Source organism: Eschscholzia californica, unplaced genomic scaffold (genome assembly GCF_041429995.1).
Source record: "Eschscholzia californica isolate CP2 unplaced genomic scaffold, dmEscCali1.0.p SCAF_1, whole genome shotgun sequence".
Taxonomy (NCBI): Eukaryota; Viridiplantae; Streptophyta; class Magnoliopsida; order Ranunculales; family Papaveraceae; genus Eschscholzia; species Eschscholzia californica.
The window spans coordinates 64671659-64688645 of NW_028238198.1; the positions used below are offsets into that span (position 1 = coordinate 64671659).

A 16987-nucleotide genomic window follows, 5' to 3' on the forward strand; every position below is an offset into this window, starting at 1 on the left:
TTTTAAAACATAAAATTTGATTAATTTTGAATTGGATTCAAAGATTTTTCAAAATTGATTTCAAAATTGTTCTTTGAAAAATTTCAAAAACCTAGATTTTGATCCAAAATTGGTTTGATTAAGAGTTGTTTTTAAGTTTTGGAAACTTTTGAAAAACAAAATTTTGGAATTTTAGAATTTTAGAAGTGTTCTAAAAGAGTAGTTTTGACTTTAGGAAGCTCTCAAAACAAATTTGGAAAAATTTAAAAGTTTCTAAAAGTTTTAAAATTTTTTTTAGAAGTGTTCTAAAAGGAATTTCAAAAATTTAAGAAAAGTTTTAAAATTGGAAAATAGCAACTTAGAGTTGCATAAGAAAAAAAAAAAAAAAAAAATTCTTTTTGGAAACTAGGGTTTTGAAAAACCCTAGTGTCCGGCCAGGAAGCTTCCTGGCCGGACCAGAAGCTCCTGGATGCGTCCTCTGGACGCGTCCAGAGCAGCTGCTGAGACGCGTCTTGAAGACGTGACCAGCAGCTGCGACAGAAGCTTCTGGACGCGTCCAGAGCAGCTACTAAGGACGCGTCTTGAAGACGCGTCCAGGTCGCGTCTTGAAGACGCGACCAGCAGCTGCGAAGGAGCTTCCTGGACGCGTCTAGGACGCGTCCAGAGCACTCGACCAGACACGTCTTGGAGACGCGTCTGGGAGGTTCTGGGTGTCTCGGACTAGTCCGAGACACCTAGTGCTGGTCCGGTCCAGTACCAGACACGTCTAGGACGCGTCTGGTACATGGACTAGCGTCCTGGCTCCGGCCAGGACGAGACCAGGCCTAGATAGGCCTCGGCCAGGACATGCCGGCCCTATGGGCCGTGCTATGTCCGGACCTTGTCCAAGCCCTTTTTGGGCTTGGGCCGGGACTTGTCTAGGACTTGTCCCGGGCTTTTTCGAGGCTTTTCGGACCACGAAAAGGGATCATCATTCGAGTAGGAGTTTTTGCCAAAAATTATTTTCCGATTCCAACCAAATAATTCCAAAATCAATCCGGGCCATCCAATAGCCCAAAACGGATTTCTCTTTAAATTGATTTATGAAATCATTAAGAATCGAACCAATATTTTTTCCGAAATTGACCCGGGCTTTCTCGAGCCCAAAACGGAGTTTTTCTTAAAGATGATTTTAGAAATCATAAAAGATAAAACCGGAAAGCACCACTAGTAGAATTCTTCGAATTTAGACTTAAGGTCCGTAATGTGACATGTGATGTCAACAAAAGTATCTCCCAAGATAATCATGCATATATAATTCTTAGCCTTGATATATTATATGATTGCATGTGATGTGAATGCGGGAAACTAGTATGGCCATAGATTTATTTCTTTATTCTTGTTTTAAGCACGGATGGGTGCATGCTTTGTAATTAATTTTAATTTCAAGTTTATACGATCTGCGAATCGTTAGAGTCTTGTAATTAGAGTTTAGGGTCTATGAGTCCATTGAAGAAACTCGAGGATGAAATCCAAAGGCGAGTGGGAGAAATCAATGGAGGTTCAAAGATGGCGATCTAAGACGAACCAAAAGGCGAAACAAGAAGAAAACCAAGGGTGATTAGATTTTCTAGGTTAGGGGCCATATTAGGATCCATGTCTGCTTGATTTACTTTCTCGCGCGCATTTACTTACTTATTTACGCTTTATGTCGTGGATGTTAGTTAGGCTAAATAGTTCACTATAACAAACGCCAGACTAGCGTAAAAGTCCCCAAAAGTAATCTTGAGTAATCGCCTATCCAGATTAAGACACTCGTTGCGCCCTTGTTCGAGGAAGGTGGGTCGGCCTTCGCAGAGTACCTCCTCTACCTTGGGACAATGCGGGTAGGTCTATAGAAGAGGCCTACACGTCTAAATGGTTCTACTCAACGAGATCAGCAAGAGAGTCTTGGATACTCGAGGCAAAAGGATAGATTAGTCATTCATTAATGAAATCTATCAACCAAGAGTCATAAGGTATGATCAGTGAAGTAGTTCGCTCACCCGGAACGACGGAGTCAAAGGGTAGGGCCTTCGTCCGCTTTACTTCGAAGAACTGGGGTCTTGGAATCACTTATTCAATCGGGGACGATTTTATATTGAATAATGTGGGAAAACTAATGTTTTTCAAAAACGATAACGAGTTTTAAAACTTTGCCATTTCTTTATGTAGTTTTAAGATGACACAAACGATTTCAACATTGAATCACACCTAAGGGAGGTGCTGATCCACTTCCTAGAATGGAAGAATGAATCCGAGAATAATTCTCAGATTCAAAAGGAAGGTCACTAGAATACCCAATCCCAATGTTGACTCATACAAGAGAAGGTCAAAAGCCATTTGCAAGCAATCGTATAACATTCTCTTTGGAAGAATAATGAATGCTAGCATAACCATTAAGACAAACTGAGGAAGAATTTCCCACAGAAGTCATAAATGGAGAGGTACGAGACCTCCAAGGCAATCTGAAAGTCATCCTAACAGAAGACAACAGAATACATCTATTGTAACATCCCACGTTTTCAAGGTTAATTGAAGGACTATTTGACATTTAGGTCAAATCAAAAGAAGGGTTAAACAACAAAGAGGACAAATTAGGGGGTATTTTGCGAACATGGAAAAACCAGGGACCAAACTGTAAATATGGCAGATTCTGAAAATGGTTTTTGCCCGGTGGGTTTGTAAGCATGTGGATTTTTAATTTGATTGGTTAATAAAATTTGTAAATGGATTGACCCAAATGTTGGCTTATAATAATATTTAATTATTTTCAAAGAAAACCAACCCATACCTAGTCACTGCATGCTTATACACGTGCCGTCCCAATTTCCATCTATCTCACCCCACCTTTTATTCCCCTTTCCATCTTTGTCCCAAATTGATTTGAGAATCAATAAACAGCATTGAGACTAGCCGTGGGAAGTGAAAGATATTTAGGGTTCAGCGGCTATGAAATTCTTTCGTCGATTTCTTCGTGATGGTTTGTCGGAATTCAGTAAAACTTCTTCCAGGTAATCCCACTCGACTTGTTCTACATATCTATCCGTTTAGAATTCTCAATTTCGTCCGTATTTGGTGGATTTATGATGGTTATTTCGATAACTGTATAGTTATATTAATTTCATTTGGGATCGAAATTTGGAGCTATTTAGACAATTATTATTCGATTTCTTCTAATGATTTATGTTCAGGATCATGTTTAGAATGTTATGGACTATTTTGGGGTGATCATATATAGACGAGGTGCTGCCGAATTATTTTAGGACTCAAATTTCAGATTTGGACTAGTTTTTGGAATAAATTGGAATAGAGATAGTTACCCGAATTTTATCATATTTCATATAAATGGACAGTTTTAGCTATAGATTTATAGTATGGAATTCAACATATGATTTGTCAGTTTATGAAGACTCTAAAATAAAAAAATAGAGTTTTTGGGAAATTGGTTAGTTGGTTTCTATGCATTTCAAGTATTCAATGGACTTGGTTATGAAAGTTAGAGATCGATTCGACAGATGCTTGAAGTCTTCCGAATTTAACGAATTTGCTTTTAAGTTTTCATGGTTTTGTTTTAATGATTCTTTTTATTTACGAAGGTTCCTAGTATAAGAACCTAATGTTTCTTTTCGGTTTTGGTTATTCTTCCTTATCCCAGAGTATGTGAATGAGGAGGAATTTGGTCGTCTGGTAGGTGGGAGGTCTTTGGTGATGCAAGGACTGAGGTAGGGGTTCTGAATCCTTTATCCAACATGGTTTTATAGATAATGAATATGCTAGATTCTATAGTTATATATGCGCCATTATAACTAGAGTTTAGGTAGCATGAAACTCGATTTATGTGATGAACTGAAATATGGTTGAATGGTTTTACTGCAATATGAGAAATGCTTTCGAACTGTTTTTACTGTGATTGCGAACTACTTGGGATTTTCTTGTATGTACCCGACTGCGGATTATGTCAACCTACGGGCATGTAGCCATTGAGGGTAGGAGGACATGTGGACACGGGTGTGACCCGTGTGAGACCGGTGAGGTGCGCGACACTAGTCATGAGACCTGTGGGAGTAGAGTGCTTCACTTGCTGGCCATTGGTGCTCGTGCCTCCAGTTCGAGGCTCAGGGACGTACTCCTGACCGCTCGTCTGGGAGGTGACATTGATTGGGAATCCCTCTGCTTTGTGGCGATATGGCTATTGGTTGTTCCACTTCCGTGTTTGATAAGATAATGAATTGAATATGAATATTGGTTTTGATATACGAATGAAACTGATTTTGAAAGATCGCATTAGATGCATGACAGGGTACCGAAGAGAATGAGGTTCAGGTCCTTCCATGGGTATTGGGGGACGGCTCTCTTATTCGAACTCGGTGATCAAAAACGTATTTAGATACTTAAGGTATATATGTATCATGAGGTAAACTCTTCAATGATTGCGGAGTCCCTTAGTGGGAGAGGGGCTTACCGGCTAGGGGTAAGTCTCTTTCTCGAGGAGACGTAGTGCATTAGCTAGTGCCATAAATGGGCTGGTACTATCTAACGCACTCTAGGTTCTCCTGAGGAACTCTCCTCTTATTGGGAGCGCACCATGGGTGGGCAGCTAATCACTGCTATTGCTTGCTAGATTAAGGAAAATGGTTTTGTATATAGTATATACGGTAACTGGTTTGATAACTCGCTTTGTCATGATGTTTACAACTTATTAAAGGAACTTTTGAAAACGTGATGGGTTTTGGATTGGTCTTCTACCAGAATAACTCGTGTCGGTGAGTATTCTGACCCCCTACCAGTTGTTAGTGTGCAGGTTCTTGGTTGTAGCCTCAAGGCGGAGTGTGTATTCCAGCCGGTGATCTTGTCTGACGAGGCTAGTGGAGTTTTGTCGTTTTATATGGTTTTTCGTTATTTCCAAGTTATCTATTTATTGCAGAAACCAAACTCTAATATGTATATACGTAACACTTAGAGTTGTTTATAAGTTGTATCGGTGTTTTATGAGGCGTTTGTATGTTTGTGGTTCGGGTTTCGACCCGAAACCGAGTTGAGTTTGTTTAGCTTCCGCTTAATAGTTTATTCTTGTTTATGCGAATGTATGGTTTGCAAGACAGGTTTTGCAGGTGCGACCGGTTCGATTTACAGAGGAGACTCTGCCGGATTTTAGTCTCGTCTGTGAATTGCCGGGGTGTGGTCGTGTCTATTTTGGGACACGGGACGTCACATCTATCACCCAATTCAATATTGATTGAACAAAGATAGATAAGACCTTAGATGAGTCACTCAGGTTGTTACAAACAAACTGAGCAGAACATACGGGAATATCCAGTCTAAGAAAGGTTCTTGAGATTTGGTACAAAGAATCTAAGAAATAGATTCAAAAGGGCAAAATGATCAGTCAAGTGAGACAAACATTTGATCAAAGAAAAGCAGCTACCGAGTACATGATCAAGAGTATTTCTCATTACTGTGAATGTTTCTGAACAATGGCTAGACCATTTAAAAGGAAACTACCTTTAGCACCTGGAGGACAAAAGGAATGGAATTATGAATTCCGATTCCGTATCCTTGTTAACAAAGTTAAAAACAAGTATCGTAAAATTCCTTCATCAGGTATTTAAGACCAGATGAGCGGCTCAGTGGGAGCTCAAGGAAATCACATACTTGACTAAAAGAAGTAAAAATCCAAGAGGGAGCAGAAGCAGTAATGCTAGGGATGCTGAAAGGGATCGAAGTCTTCTTTTAGACACTGATCTAGCTTAGAACTTAATAGTGATTATTTTGTTCTTCTAGAAACGTCTGATGCTTTAAACCAGTGATAAAATTAACTGAAGGTTAACATTGATAATGGCTAAAATCAAGAGATTCAAACTCATTAAACTTCAGCATTGTCAATTGGGTCTTAAGGACTAATTGACAAAGTCACCCTTTTCAAAAGGCATAAAGACTAGTAATCTATTAGGACTCATACGGTGTTATGCAGACCTATAAGTTTACTTGCAGAAGCTAACGAGAGAAACTTCAAATACGTACTCTGACAACTTCATGAAGTATGGAAACGTACAAATCATAAAGTATAAGTCAGAATGTTTAAAAGGTTCAAACAAAGTACAAACCGAAGTAAAGAATCACTTTGACAAGATAGTGAAAACTTGAGTCAAACACTTGATAACCATCAAAGGAGTTGAGAAACAGTTTCCCAACTCTGCTCCATGGAACACATCCGACGGATGGTGGATTCAGTGGGAGCAATCGAACATTGCTATGCATAATTCGATCAAAGATGGGTTTAAGCCAGTCTTCCGAATATTTTGGGACATATTCTATAAACGATTGTTTTCACACTTACCAAAATTCCGTCTAAAGCTAAGCTTGTAAAAGCATTACAAAAACTAGCTAATATCTGACGCAATTTCTTTTGAAAGAAATTTGGGCTTCTTCCACAACCAATCAAGAGAACAAAGTGTTTGTTGCTCATGATAGTATTCTTCTAATAATTAGCACACCTGGTCGTCTGGGAGAAAAACACTAATTATTACAAGAATAAGTGGGAGAAAAGTACAAATCGATTTAATTCGATCATGAGAAAATCATGGAGGGTCATGAAGAACAATCATGAAACTTGTACAAGACGATTAAAGTCGACCAAGAGCAACAAACTGCGGCTCCTCGGAAAAGGAAAGGTTAAAGACATGATCTTATAAACCCACCGCATAAAAGCGAATGTCATTCGCCGGAGAACTCTCAAAACAAGTGAAAGTGTCTCTAAAGGAATATCTTAAAGTAATTGAGAAAATTCCAAATTGTTGTTCAAAAGCCCTAAAAGGTCAAATCTCAAAGACACGGAAAATAAAGGTTATTTCTGAAGAGATAAAAGACCTGCGCAGAAACGGAAACTGACTCTAGATTTTGGCTAGAACCCAAAATCATCGTGGAATCCATATCTCGTCAAGACATGAAGCTTGATAATTTAAGTCAACAAAAGACCTAAATTGGTTTTCCAAAATAGAAAACTGAGAAGGATGGAAACATTCGTGTTTCCCGAAACGAGACAAGAAGAATAAAGATTCTTCCAATCAAGTTATGTCCACAAGCATGCTTCAGAAATCTATCGACGGATTAAAAGCACGCAAGAGTTAGAATCTTCGATTCAAAAGGCAATCAGAGAAATTTGATTCCTGGAGAATGAAGAAAATCTTGAATCACGAGTTTCAAGAAGGTAAGTGGGAGTAAACAAACCTTCCGGGTCCGTATGCAGAGTACATACAAAAGATTGAGTACGACATAAGGTGTTGTATAACAGTAACGAACTGACTCAATAAAGGACCACACACAAAAGGATAAAATGCCATTTTGGGCATCTGAAGATCTATAAGCATAGATGAAAAGGATGATAGGATTAGAGAGACTCAGTACGCTAAGATGCTTGAGATCCGAAACAGAAAATCTAAGACTCGGAAAGTCTAAAAGAATTTCGACCCAAAAACTCATGACAGAGGGCGTTGCAAAACTCGGAGTCTAAAAGACACCGATGAGCTAGCACGCATGAGAGAGACATTTATGTTTGAAAACATAAAGTCAATCATGTTGGACATGATTAGCATTTAAACATCCGAATTCGGATTGGAAAACCGAAACACTACTTAGTACATCCTAGAAGGCTAAAGGATGAAGTAGTACAAAGTTGAACATGTCATCGTAGCAAACTTCCAGACATGGAAGGAAAGTAGGCTAAAAGTGTTTTAAGCCGGGAACTGTTGCAATTACTACACAAAGAATTAAAGGCCTTAACTCTAGTAAAGATTACTAGATATTATCAAGGTTGAAGATAGTAATCTTCAAATTAATTGATAATAAGCAAAGTTTAAAACCGACTACCACGGTAGTCAAACTAAACTGTCACCTAAGACATAGTATGAGATTCATACACAGTCTAAGGCATGAGGTGTAATTTTAAACCTCGACAAGTAAAACTGAGTGGGTAAAAGGAGTTTTACGGAAGAGGCTCAGATTTACAACTCTCGTTATCAGAAATAATAAGAATTATTTCACCAGTCGTCTAAACTTGGTTTAGTGTTTAAACGACAGTCCATCGATAATAAAACGTTCCGAATAGGTTTGTCAGATACGTGATCTGATGAATGAAACCCTATTAAGTGAACTTGGTATATTTATTATCAAAAATCCCTGGTCCAGGTCATTGCATGGACAACAATGACTCACGAAGACTAGCACGGGAGTCGATGGGATAGCGTAGTTTCATGGGCTATATGAATAGTATATTCTATTCGACTACGTGGGTGTGTAAAAGGTTTATACACTGGATAGCCCTCAAATGAGAAGTACATCATTCGTGATGAACGTCAATACTTCTCATAAAGACAATTGGAGAGATTCTTCAAAACATGAGTGCTCCACTCATCTTATGTAAGGAATGCCCGACTTTGGTTCCGTTAAACGCCGCGCCGTAAAAGGAGGTTATAAAGACGGATACTGGGAAGGACAGGATAGACATGAAGTTAAGTGGGAGCGCAAGAATGGATTGTGTCACCCTAATCACATTAGGTACAAAGTGTCTCAAGGCCACTTGATGAGTAGCAACTGAAAATGCGTGGCCGCGCTCAAACGGATTAAAAGTTAATCGTTTGTCTTTTACAGTTGTACTCGGATATCAAGAAAGTCTGAATGATGTGACGTATCATACTAAATTGACACAGGAATCGAGGCATTGCACTTGTTCTAAGTCCAAGTGGGAGTCTGAAGGAGTTGAAGGAGATGTCCTTCGACCAAGGTGACAATGCGAACAATTTGTCGGATAGGACAATTGATGTGGAAGATCATCAAGTCCGATTGATTTAGGGATCGTAGAGTTGTAGCTAGAGACCAACTACGATCGTCGAATTACGAAGTAATTCGCGGCTAACTTCGATCGGATCCTACAACGGGTTACACATAAGAGTGACAATTTGATCTAGGATATGATTAGTGGGAGTGAGATATAATCATGGGAGTGTCCCATAAACATATCTCATAGGCCTAAAAAGGAATTAGGCAAAGATAGTACAAAAAGGCCAAAAACAGGGTTTTTGGGCCTAGACCGGTTCGGGTACTTCTAGGACTCGGATTGGGCTGAATTTTGGAGGGTTAGTTGCTGATATAATAAAAATTATATCTGCCAATTTTCGTGGTGTTTGGACACCTCTTACTTAGGTAATTGAGAAAATACCAATAGTTGCTATTTTCGACTATTTCCCTAAATCTTATTCTAAAGGGTGTTTTAGGAAACCTAAAAGGAGGTGGATTCTTATTAGGGTTCTATATAAACACTCTTAGGGCAGAGAATAAGGTGTGGAATTTCTCTCTAAGCTTTCTAACTCTACCACATCAAGTAGAGAGGAGAAAGTGAGCTAATTCCCATTAACTATCTATCTAGTCAAGAAGAAAGGAGTTCTTCTTTTCCAACCACCATTGGTGTGCTAGCTATACAACAAGGTGGGAGATCAAATTGATTGCTCGTGTCCCAAGTAGAGGAGCTACACTTGAAGCTCTTGGCTTCTTCAATCAATTCAACTAGTTCGAGGGAAAAGTGATTAAGGTAATCTACTATCTCCATTAGATTAATTACTAGTTTTGCATGTGATCCTGGGAATACTAGTGTAGACATTAGATGTCATATTTCCGCTATAAACACTAGTAGAAGGGTGTAAATCCCTACATCTTCTGGTATAGGCGCAATTACGTAGGAAGAAGACGAGGTCTTGCTGGAGTTGTCTTTTCCACTAAGCTTTCTCTCTCTAGAATTGTCTCCTGTATTCGATCCCTCTTGCTTTCTCTCTCTACAATTCTTAGGTTTGAGAAGATCTTTTTGGCTGATCTGCCACTATTTATCTTGATCAACAATTCAACTCCTTCAATTGAAATTTGATCTTCTGGGTATTTTATTGTTAGGGTTTTAATTGAAGATAGAAACACTAACGGAATATCACAAGCTCGAGGAAAAACGTAATTGGAATTTAGATTATTATATATGTGAATACCGGCTCGATGAAAAGAGAAACGAATGTTGAAGAATTCTAGGGTTTTGGCTTGATTGGGGGAATTTTTATATCAATCTGATAGAAATGTAAGATGTATAGCAATTTCAAAGAGCAAGCAATAGAATTCGTAAAGCAAGCAGTTAAAGAAGATAATGAAGGGAATTATGTAAAGGCTTTTCCTTTATACATGAATGCTTTACAATACTTTGAGACCCATTTGAAGTACGAGAAAAACCCTAAAATTAAAGAAGCAATAACTAATAAATTCACTGAGTATTTGAGACGAGCAGAAGAGATTCGTGTTGTTCTTGATGATGGGGGTACAGGTCCTGCCTCTAATGGTGATGCGGCTGTTGCCACACGCCCTAAAACAAAACCCAAAAATGGGGGTGAAGATGGGGAAGATCCTGAACAAGCAAAGTTGAGATCAGGTCTTAATTCTGCTATTATTAGAGAGAAACCAAATGTGAAGTGGAACGATGTCGCCGGACTTGAAAGTGCGAAACAAGCATTGCAGGAAGCAGTTATCTTGCCGGTTAAGTTCCCGCAGTTTTTTACTGGTCAGTTTCTCTACCCAAGTTGATCATCAGATTGAATTGTTGTGTTGATTGTCTTTGCTGATTCTATTATGATGTTTGCAGAATTGCAGTAATGGTTCATACTTGACTTATTAGTTTGAGTTGAGTTTGTTAGATTGAAAATCGAAACTAATAAGTATACGATAATTGTCATCTAGTTCCTCATAGCTAGTGTTCATGCCCTGAGTCCAACCATCCGATTCTCGGAACTATCAATGTGTTATATGCTTCTATTTTGTTTGAAGTATGAATATTGACTGGAACACATAAAGTGATGATTGGGGTTGCACTTCTTATGTTGATTTGATCAAACAAGGGAGGTGATCTGGTGATGTTCTACGGAGCTTACTCGATCAAAAAAATTTTAGAGAGAGAGAGGAGAGAGAATTTTTTTTTTTTTTTTTTTAGGTTTGAAGGTGGCCGGCCGGAAAATTTTCCGGCCGGCCACCTTGCCGGAGAAGAAAGGGGTGAGTTGGAGAGAGAGAGAGAGAGAGGGGTGAGGTGTAGGGAGAGATGAGGTGGAGAGAGAGAGGGGTGAGGTGGAAATAAATTTTTTTAATGTTTTAAATTTAGAATTAAGAAGGGTAGTAATGACATTTACCTGAAAATAGGGGGCCATATTTGAATTTACGAAAAAAAGGGGGCCATAAAGGAAGCTGGTCACAAAGTAGGGGGCCATATAGGAATTAACTCTTTAACTTTTTAATTTTTATTTTTGAGAAATCGACTACGATGTAGATTGTCATTACAACGCATTGATACATCATCAAGATGTGATAAGCACGATAACCGCAAGTTACACCAATAATTAAAGATGCTTAAAACTTAAAGTCCGACAAATTAATACCTTTAATAACCCAAATTCAATAATAATGGATTCCACTTATGCTGAAATCAAATCTCATACCTCCAAGGATTTGGAGTTTATTTGAACACTATCAACTACTTAAGCAATCAAGTATTGACTGTTTCAATGGTTTTTTTGGTCATGTGTATGTAATGAGATTATTATGAATAACATTTTGTAATAGAGTCCAGTGCAAGGAAATGCATTAGAAACTACATTTTATATCCTCATAGAGAACCCCCGAATGGGAAAAACCAAAAGAACCGTGGATTTAAATTTCTTTTATTTTTTGGATAATCATTTAATAGTATTTAAACAAACTCAATCTCTACTCATTTTATTCATGGCCTAATCAAAAGATACAGTAAGATATTGTGGAAAGCCATAGATTCACAGTAACATCGTAGACCTTCATATCCTTTCTATAAAAAAACTAAATCTACAACAAGACAAATCTCTAAATACTAATTTTCAATCAATATTTCGATTCGAAATTGAGATCTCTTTTTGGGGGTTCTTCAACCTTAAGGGTCAGAGATAAAGATTTTAACAACAAATATCTACATCTGCTAGCCCAGATAACCTTAAGCTTCACTCTCATTATAGATCTATTGGCATTAAGTAGAATTAAACATTACAGACGACTATACACAGAGTATATATCAACAACACAAATCTATGGAAGTATCCAGGATCAAATAGCGCAGTCAAGAATCTATTGTTTTCATTGGGAAATTTTATCACATTGAATAGGAAAATAAAAATCTACATACACCACTTGCAATCGTCAACAGATCAACTTAACCGAACTAGAAGGGAGTCTATCTAACCTTATTTCTTTTAGTTTTAAATTTGACTTTATATTCACTTTTTAAATAACTTCTTGTAATCGACGACTTCAATCGATCTTGTTCGATTGGATCTTTAAATTTGATTATTTGCTTCAGCTCTATTTTATTCATCAGTTCCGGTTAGTTACAACCCTATATATACTATAGTCAAATCTGGTCAATTTAACACCATCAGCCAACATAGACCATGTGCCTCTTCATCTTTCAATCACATACGCGTTCCCCACATGCACAAATTTTAGGTCTAAGTAAGGATGGGAATCGACCCGGACGGGCAGAAAACAAGTACTAACTCAACCGGTTCGGGCGTAACGAGAACAAGTCCTAAGTGTTCACTCGGATATCAGACAAAACAGACGAACATTTCGGATTTTCTAAGAAAGTGCCCATCCGTGACCGTTTTGAAGGTCGGGCAAACCCGACATTGGTCGATCGGGCATCGATCACTAATGAACAAATGAAGAAATTTTTATTCGAAACTGAAATTGTCTAGTAGCTAAATACAACTTTCTAAACTCCCACTTTACAATTCCAAAACGTAAATGAATACAAAATTAAAAGATCATCATCTGCAAATATGAAAACAGTTTAAAAACCTAACACGAGAGAAACCAGAAAGAATAAATCAAAGATTAGTAAGAACTTACTGTGGTATGTGGATGGGGTATTGGGGTTATTCTAGTTACTCGAGATGTCGAGGGTTCAAAGTCTCATAGATAACCAGAGAGTAAATAACCATAAATTTCAAAGAAAGAGAAAAGTAAGATAATCAATTTTGAAAGCAAAAAACTCTTGATTCAGAGAGTGAAATAGAGAAAGTTAGTTACGGTCGGGCCTTTATACATACTTACAATTAGAGAGAGAAAGTTAAAACTTGAAAGTCGAAACAAAGATAAGGAATAAAGGATTCAACTATTCAAGCACCTGAGCAAGGCTAGCAGAGGAAGGGTCTCACACTTCCACGCCGACAAACTTAGAGAAGATAGTTGGTTAGGTCATCGCCTCATCAGTGGATCGTGGATTTTAGGGTTACTATGACGAGATATTGAGATTTCAGAGGAGAGAGGGACTAGAGAAGTGGAGTTTGTAGAGAGGCGAAGAACATATAAAAGTGATTTCGTTATATACTTTTACCCTTCAAATCTAACGGTTGTAGCTAACCCTACAAATCTAAAGTCTCAAAATCAATCAAATAAGCGGGCGGGTATAACGGGTAAGAGTAACGGACAGGTATGTGCGGGTTCCGTCGGATGAACTCGGTCCGATCACAGGGTGAGGACCTATGCTCGTGTCTGTCCGCTTAAGCTTTTTTGTTCGGGTGAGTAACGAACAGATCGAGCATCAGTCACAGGATCCTTCAGACTCAAACGGTCATGGATGGGTTCAGGACCAAATCCCACCTTTAGGCCTAAGCACATGCTGACACTGAAGCTGATTTTTTCGAAAATAGTCCAAACACGTGTTTTCTATATACATAAAATCACACACGTTTTTCGCACACCGACTAAAAGTCCACACACGCGTTTTCTACATGAACAAATTTACGGGCTCAAGAGAGGCTGGGGCTGGAGCTGAATTTTAGAGGCTGGCTGAGGCAAAAAAATTTGGGTGAAAAAGTGGTTTTTTGACCGGTTGGGATTGGAGATGCTCTAAGAGAGGGTGAGGTTGAACATGCTCTTATAACCCTCCAATATTCACCATTCTCTCGGTGGATATCTTGAGGGTTCAACCTTTTCTTTACTCTTTCTCTCTCTGGATTTCTTCTTTAAAATATTGCAGTATCTGGACAAGAGAGATTCTCTCCGTGCACATTCATAAAACAATCAAAAGAAAAGAAAATTGAATAATACAAAAAGAAATCAAAGTTTATAATGTAAAATAAGAAAAGTTCAGAAAGAAATGAAGAAGAAGAAGAAGAGGAAAAAAAAAAAACAAGTCATAAAAATATAATATTGTTTTTTGATTTACATTGTTCATCAAGACCTGATTTTCTCTTGTTCCAATAGCAAATCTCATCAGATGAATCAATTTTCATTGATTTTCTTCTAGCTGCTGGTTCTGATTTACATCTTGTTAATGTTAAAGGAATTACTTCCTTTACTGTCAGTGTTTCTTCTTCTTCTGTGATTTTAGTAGTACTTCTTTTTCTTCCACTTCTTGAACCTCCATTGAAAAATCCAATTTTTTCATCAGTTTCTGGATCTGATCTTGGTATCAAAACTGAAATATGGGGTTTATCCAACTTGGGTTTCTCTTCAATTTCTTCTTGTTCATCTTTATTTTCAATTTGAGCTAGGGCTCTGCTTTTCAGCTCTGAATCTTGATCAGTGACTGAAGGAGAATCCCAAAATCGATTTAACATTGAAGAATTTCGATATGGGTCTGATCTGCATCTCATTAAAAGTAAAGCATTTTTTGGTGGGGTTGATGAAACAAAACCCTTATTTTCTCTCTCTTCATCATCATCATCTTCTTCTTCCTCTACTGAATCCACTTCCTCTTCTTCCTTTTCTTGGGGTTGTTCTTCATTTTCTGTTCTTGATTTGGAGTTTTCTTCAGTAAAATCTTCAAAGATTTCTACTTTTTTTGGATACCCATTTTGGGGAAATGAAAACCAACTTCTCCAAACAGGATTAGATGATTCAAGATTTGATTTTTCTGAGAAACATTTACAGAATAGTGATTTCTTAAACCAACTACACCTTTTCTTGGCACTAAAACTACTTGTTCTTCCATTTTTCTTAGTGGTTTGTTTAGATCTTCTAACTCTAACTTGACCCATACAAGTAACTTTTGGTGAAGATGGTTCTTGAGTTTCAATACTATTCTTCTTTCTAACAAACATAGGACTTGAACGAGATCTTCCTCTACTTCTACTTCCTCCATTACTTCTTAAAAACCTCATTAATGGTGGTGGAAACTTCTCTGTTCTACTTGGACTTGATATGGGTATCTTCATTTAGTGCAGAATTTGATGAAGGGTTTTCACTCTTTAACTTTAGGTTTTCATGCATTCACTCTTAACCCTCTCTATCTCTCACTGCCTTTCTCTCTCTAAAAATGTACTTAGGTGTGAACTATGAAGTTTTCAAGGCCTTCCTCTATGGAGTAGCCCTATTTTATATAGTAGTATTAATTTAGGGGGTCCTTGGGATTAAGGACTAATTTTTGTATCATTGTTAATTTAGTTGGAGATTGGGTATAAGATTGCATCAACAACTAGTATTGTTTGGTTTCAACAAGAAAAAGAACTAGTATTGGTTTGACCAAATTAATTTATTATTATGCAAGTCTTTGACTAGTGTGAAATGGAAGAATGATGATTATTAATCTAGCATGGAGGAAAATCTAACATGAAAGTTGATTGGTAAAAATGAACTAGAGACACACTATTGATTCAACGGCTCAACCCAAACTATAGAAGGGTTGGAGGTTGTGTGGGATTGGGTTGACAAGCGGGGTACCTGTTTAGACAGGTTGTCGTCCGTACACGTGGAATCACTCCTTAAACAACTAGGTTATGGCTTCCCAATAGATATGGGAGAAGTTTGTTTCGGATGTCTCGTATAGATTCTCAGTCAACATGTAGTGAAGCGAGAAAAGTGTCCATTCACTAGGCCAATATTTGATAACAAAATACTACTTCACCAATCTAATCATCTCAGTCGCAGAGGTTATGTTCGGGACCTTCTAGATGTCTTTCGACATCTGTGGTAACCCAAACAAGGGCCATATGCCAAGAACAACAGTAGCCCATTATGTAAGTTGTCACCTTCTTGATTGAGTAGACTATATTTTGTTCTTCAACAAAAAAAAAAAGACTATATTTTGTTTCTTTCTTTCAATTTCAAGATCTGCAAATGATATATTCAAGATTTTATTGGTTTTTTTCAACAAAAAAGAGGGTTTTATTCGTTAGCTTGATGGTTTTTTTTTTTTGTTGAAAGGTTAGCTTGATGGTTGTTCATGTAATTTGTCAACTCATTTACTTTTGCATTTTTTTTTTTGATGAAGGGAACATTTACTTTTGCATTTGATGCTATAGGAAAAGAATAACAATAAAAAAGGAGGGGAGAGAAAGGTTTAAGGACAAGATAAATATGTGATGTGATGGATCACCCATGGCTAACTCAAATCAAGATCATCTTAGTAAAACCCACTTTCACATCTCTCTGCTACTATTAGTATTGTCCACTCTATTTTTTTTGATGAAGGGTATTGTCCACTCTATGCTTGCTTACCCATCACCACTTGTTTCAATTTGATAAAACAGCCACTGAAAATTGCTCCCTTTTTGCATACTAGGAGTTTGTGGGTATAGTTAATAGTGGCAACACGGTTTAACTTTTCCTTTTGTTTACCAACTTTACATGTTAGTGAGCACCCACTTTACATGTTACCGGACACATTCCATCAACCAGCCACTTTATATGATATACTTTTGTTTTATCTCTACGAACCACCCGAAATTCTAGACATCTACATAAGATGGTCATCCAAGTCTCAATTGTTATTGATATTTGTCTGCATTTTCACCAACCAAGCCCAAACCATAGCTCAATAGGTACAAAGATTTGTTCTTGTTAAAGACTCTACGAATCCACCCGATAGACAATATGACTTTTAAGAAAATTGGTGAAGGCAATTACACATACCTTCCATCCCGACATTTGGAATTTGGTTTCT

The 16987-nt window shown here is 37.7% G+C and overlaps 2 protein-coding genes and 1 long non-coding RNA gene across 3 annotated transcripts; 2 read left to right on the forward strand and 1 right to left on the reverse strand.

Annotated features, from left to right (window-relative positions):
* The first annotated feature begins 3617 nt into the window (after positions 1 to 3617).
* On the forward strand, positions 3618 to 4994 carry LOC147568249 (uncharacterized). The gene is made up of 2 exons (XR_015231006.1): positions 3618 to 3722; positions 4788 to 4994. It is a non-coding gene; the product is annotated as an uncharacterized LOC147568249 (long non-coding RNA).
* Positions 4995 to 10119: 5125 nt separating this feature from the next.
* LOC147568250 (vacuolar protein sorting-associated protein) lies at positions 10120 to 10608 on the forward strand. The gene has a single exon (XM_086659243.1). It carries the CDS (start codon positions 10213 to 10215, stop codon positions 10606 to 10608), a length of 396 nt encoding a protein of 131 aa, XP_086515369.1. The 5' UTR covers positions 10120 to 10212.
* A 3532-nt stretch (positions 10609 to 14140) lies between these two features.
* Positions 14141 to 15398, reverse strand: LOC147568251 (uncharacterized). The gene has a single exon (XM_086654697.1). It carries the CDS (start codon positions 15258 to 15260, stop codon positions 14238 to 14240), a length of 1023 nt encoding a protein of 340 aa, XP_086510823.1. The 5' UTR covers positions 15261 to 15398; the 3' UTR covers positions 14141 to 14237.
* Between the last annotated feature and the right edge of the window lie 1589 nt (positions 15399 to 16987).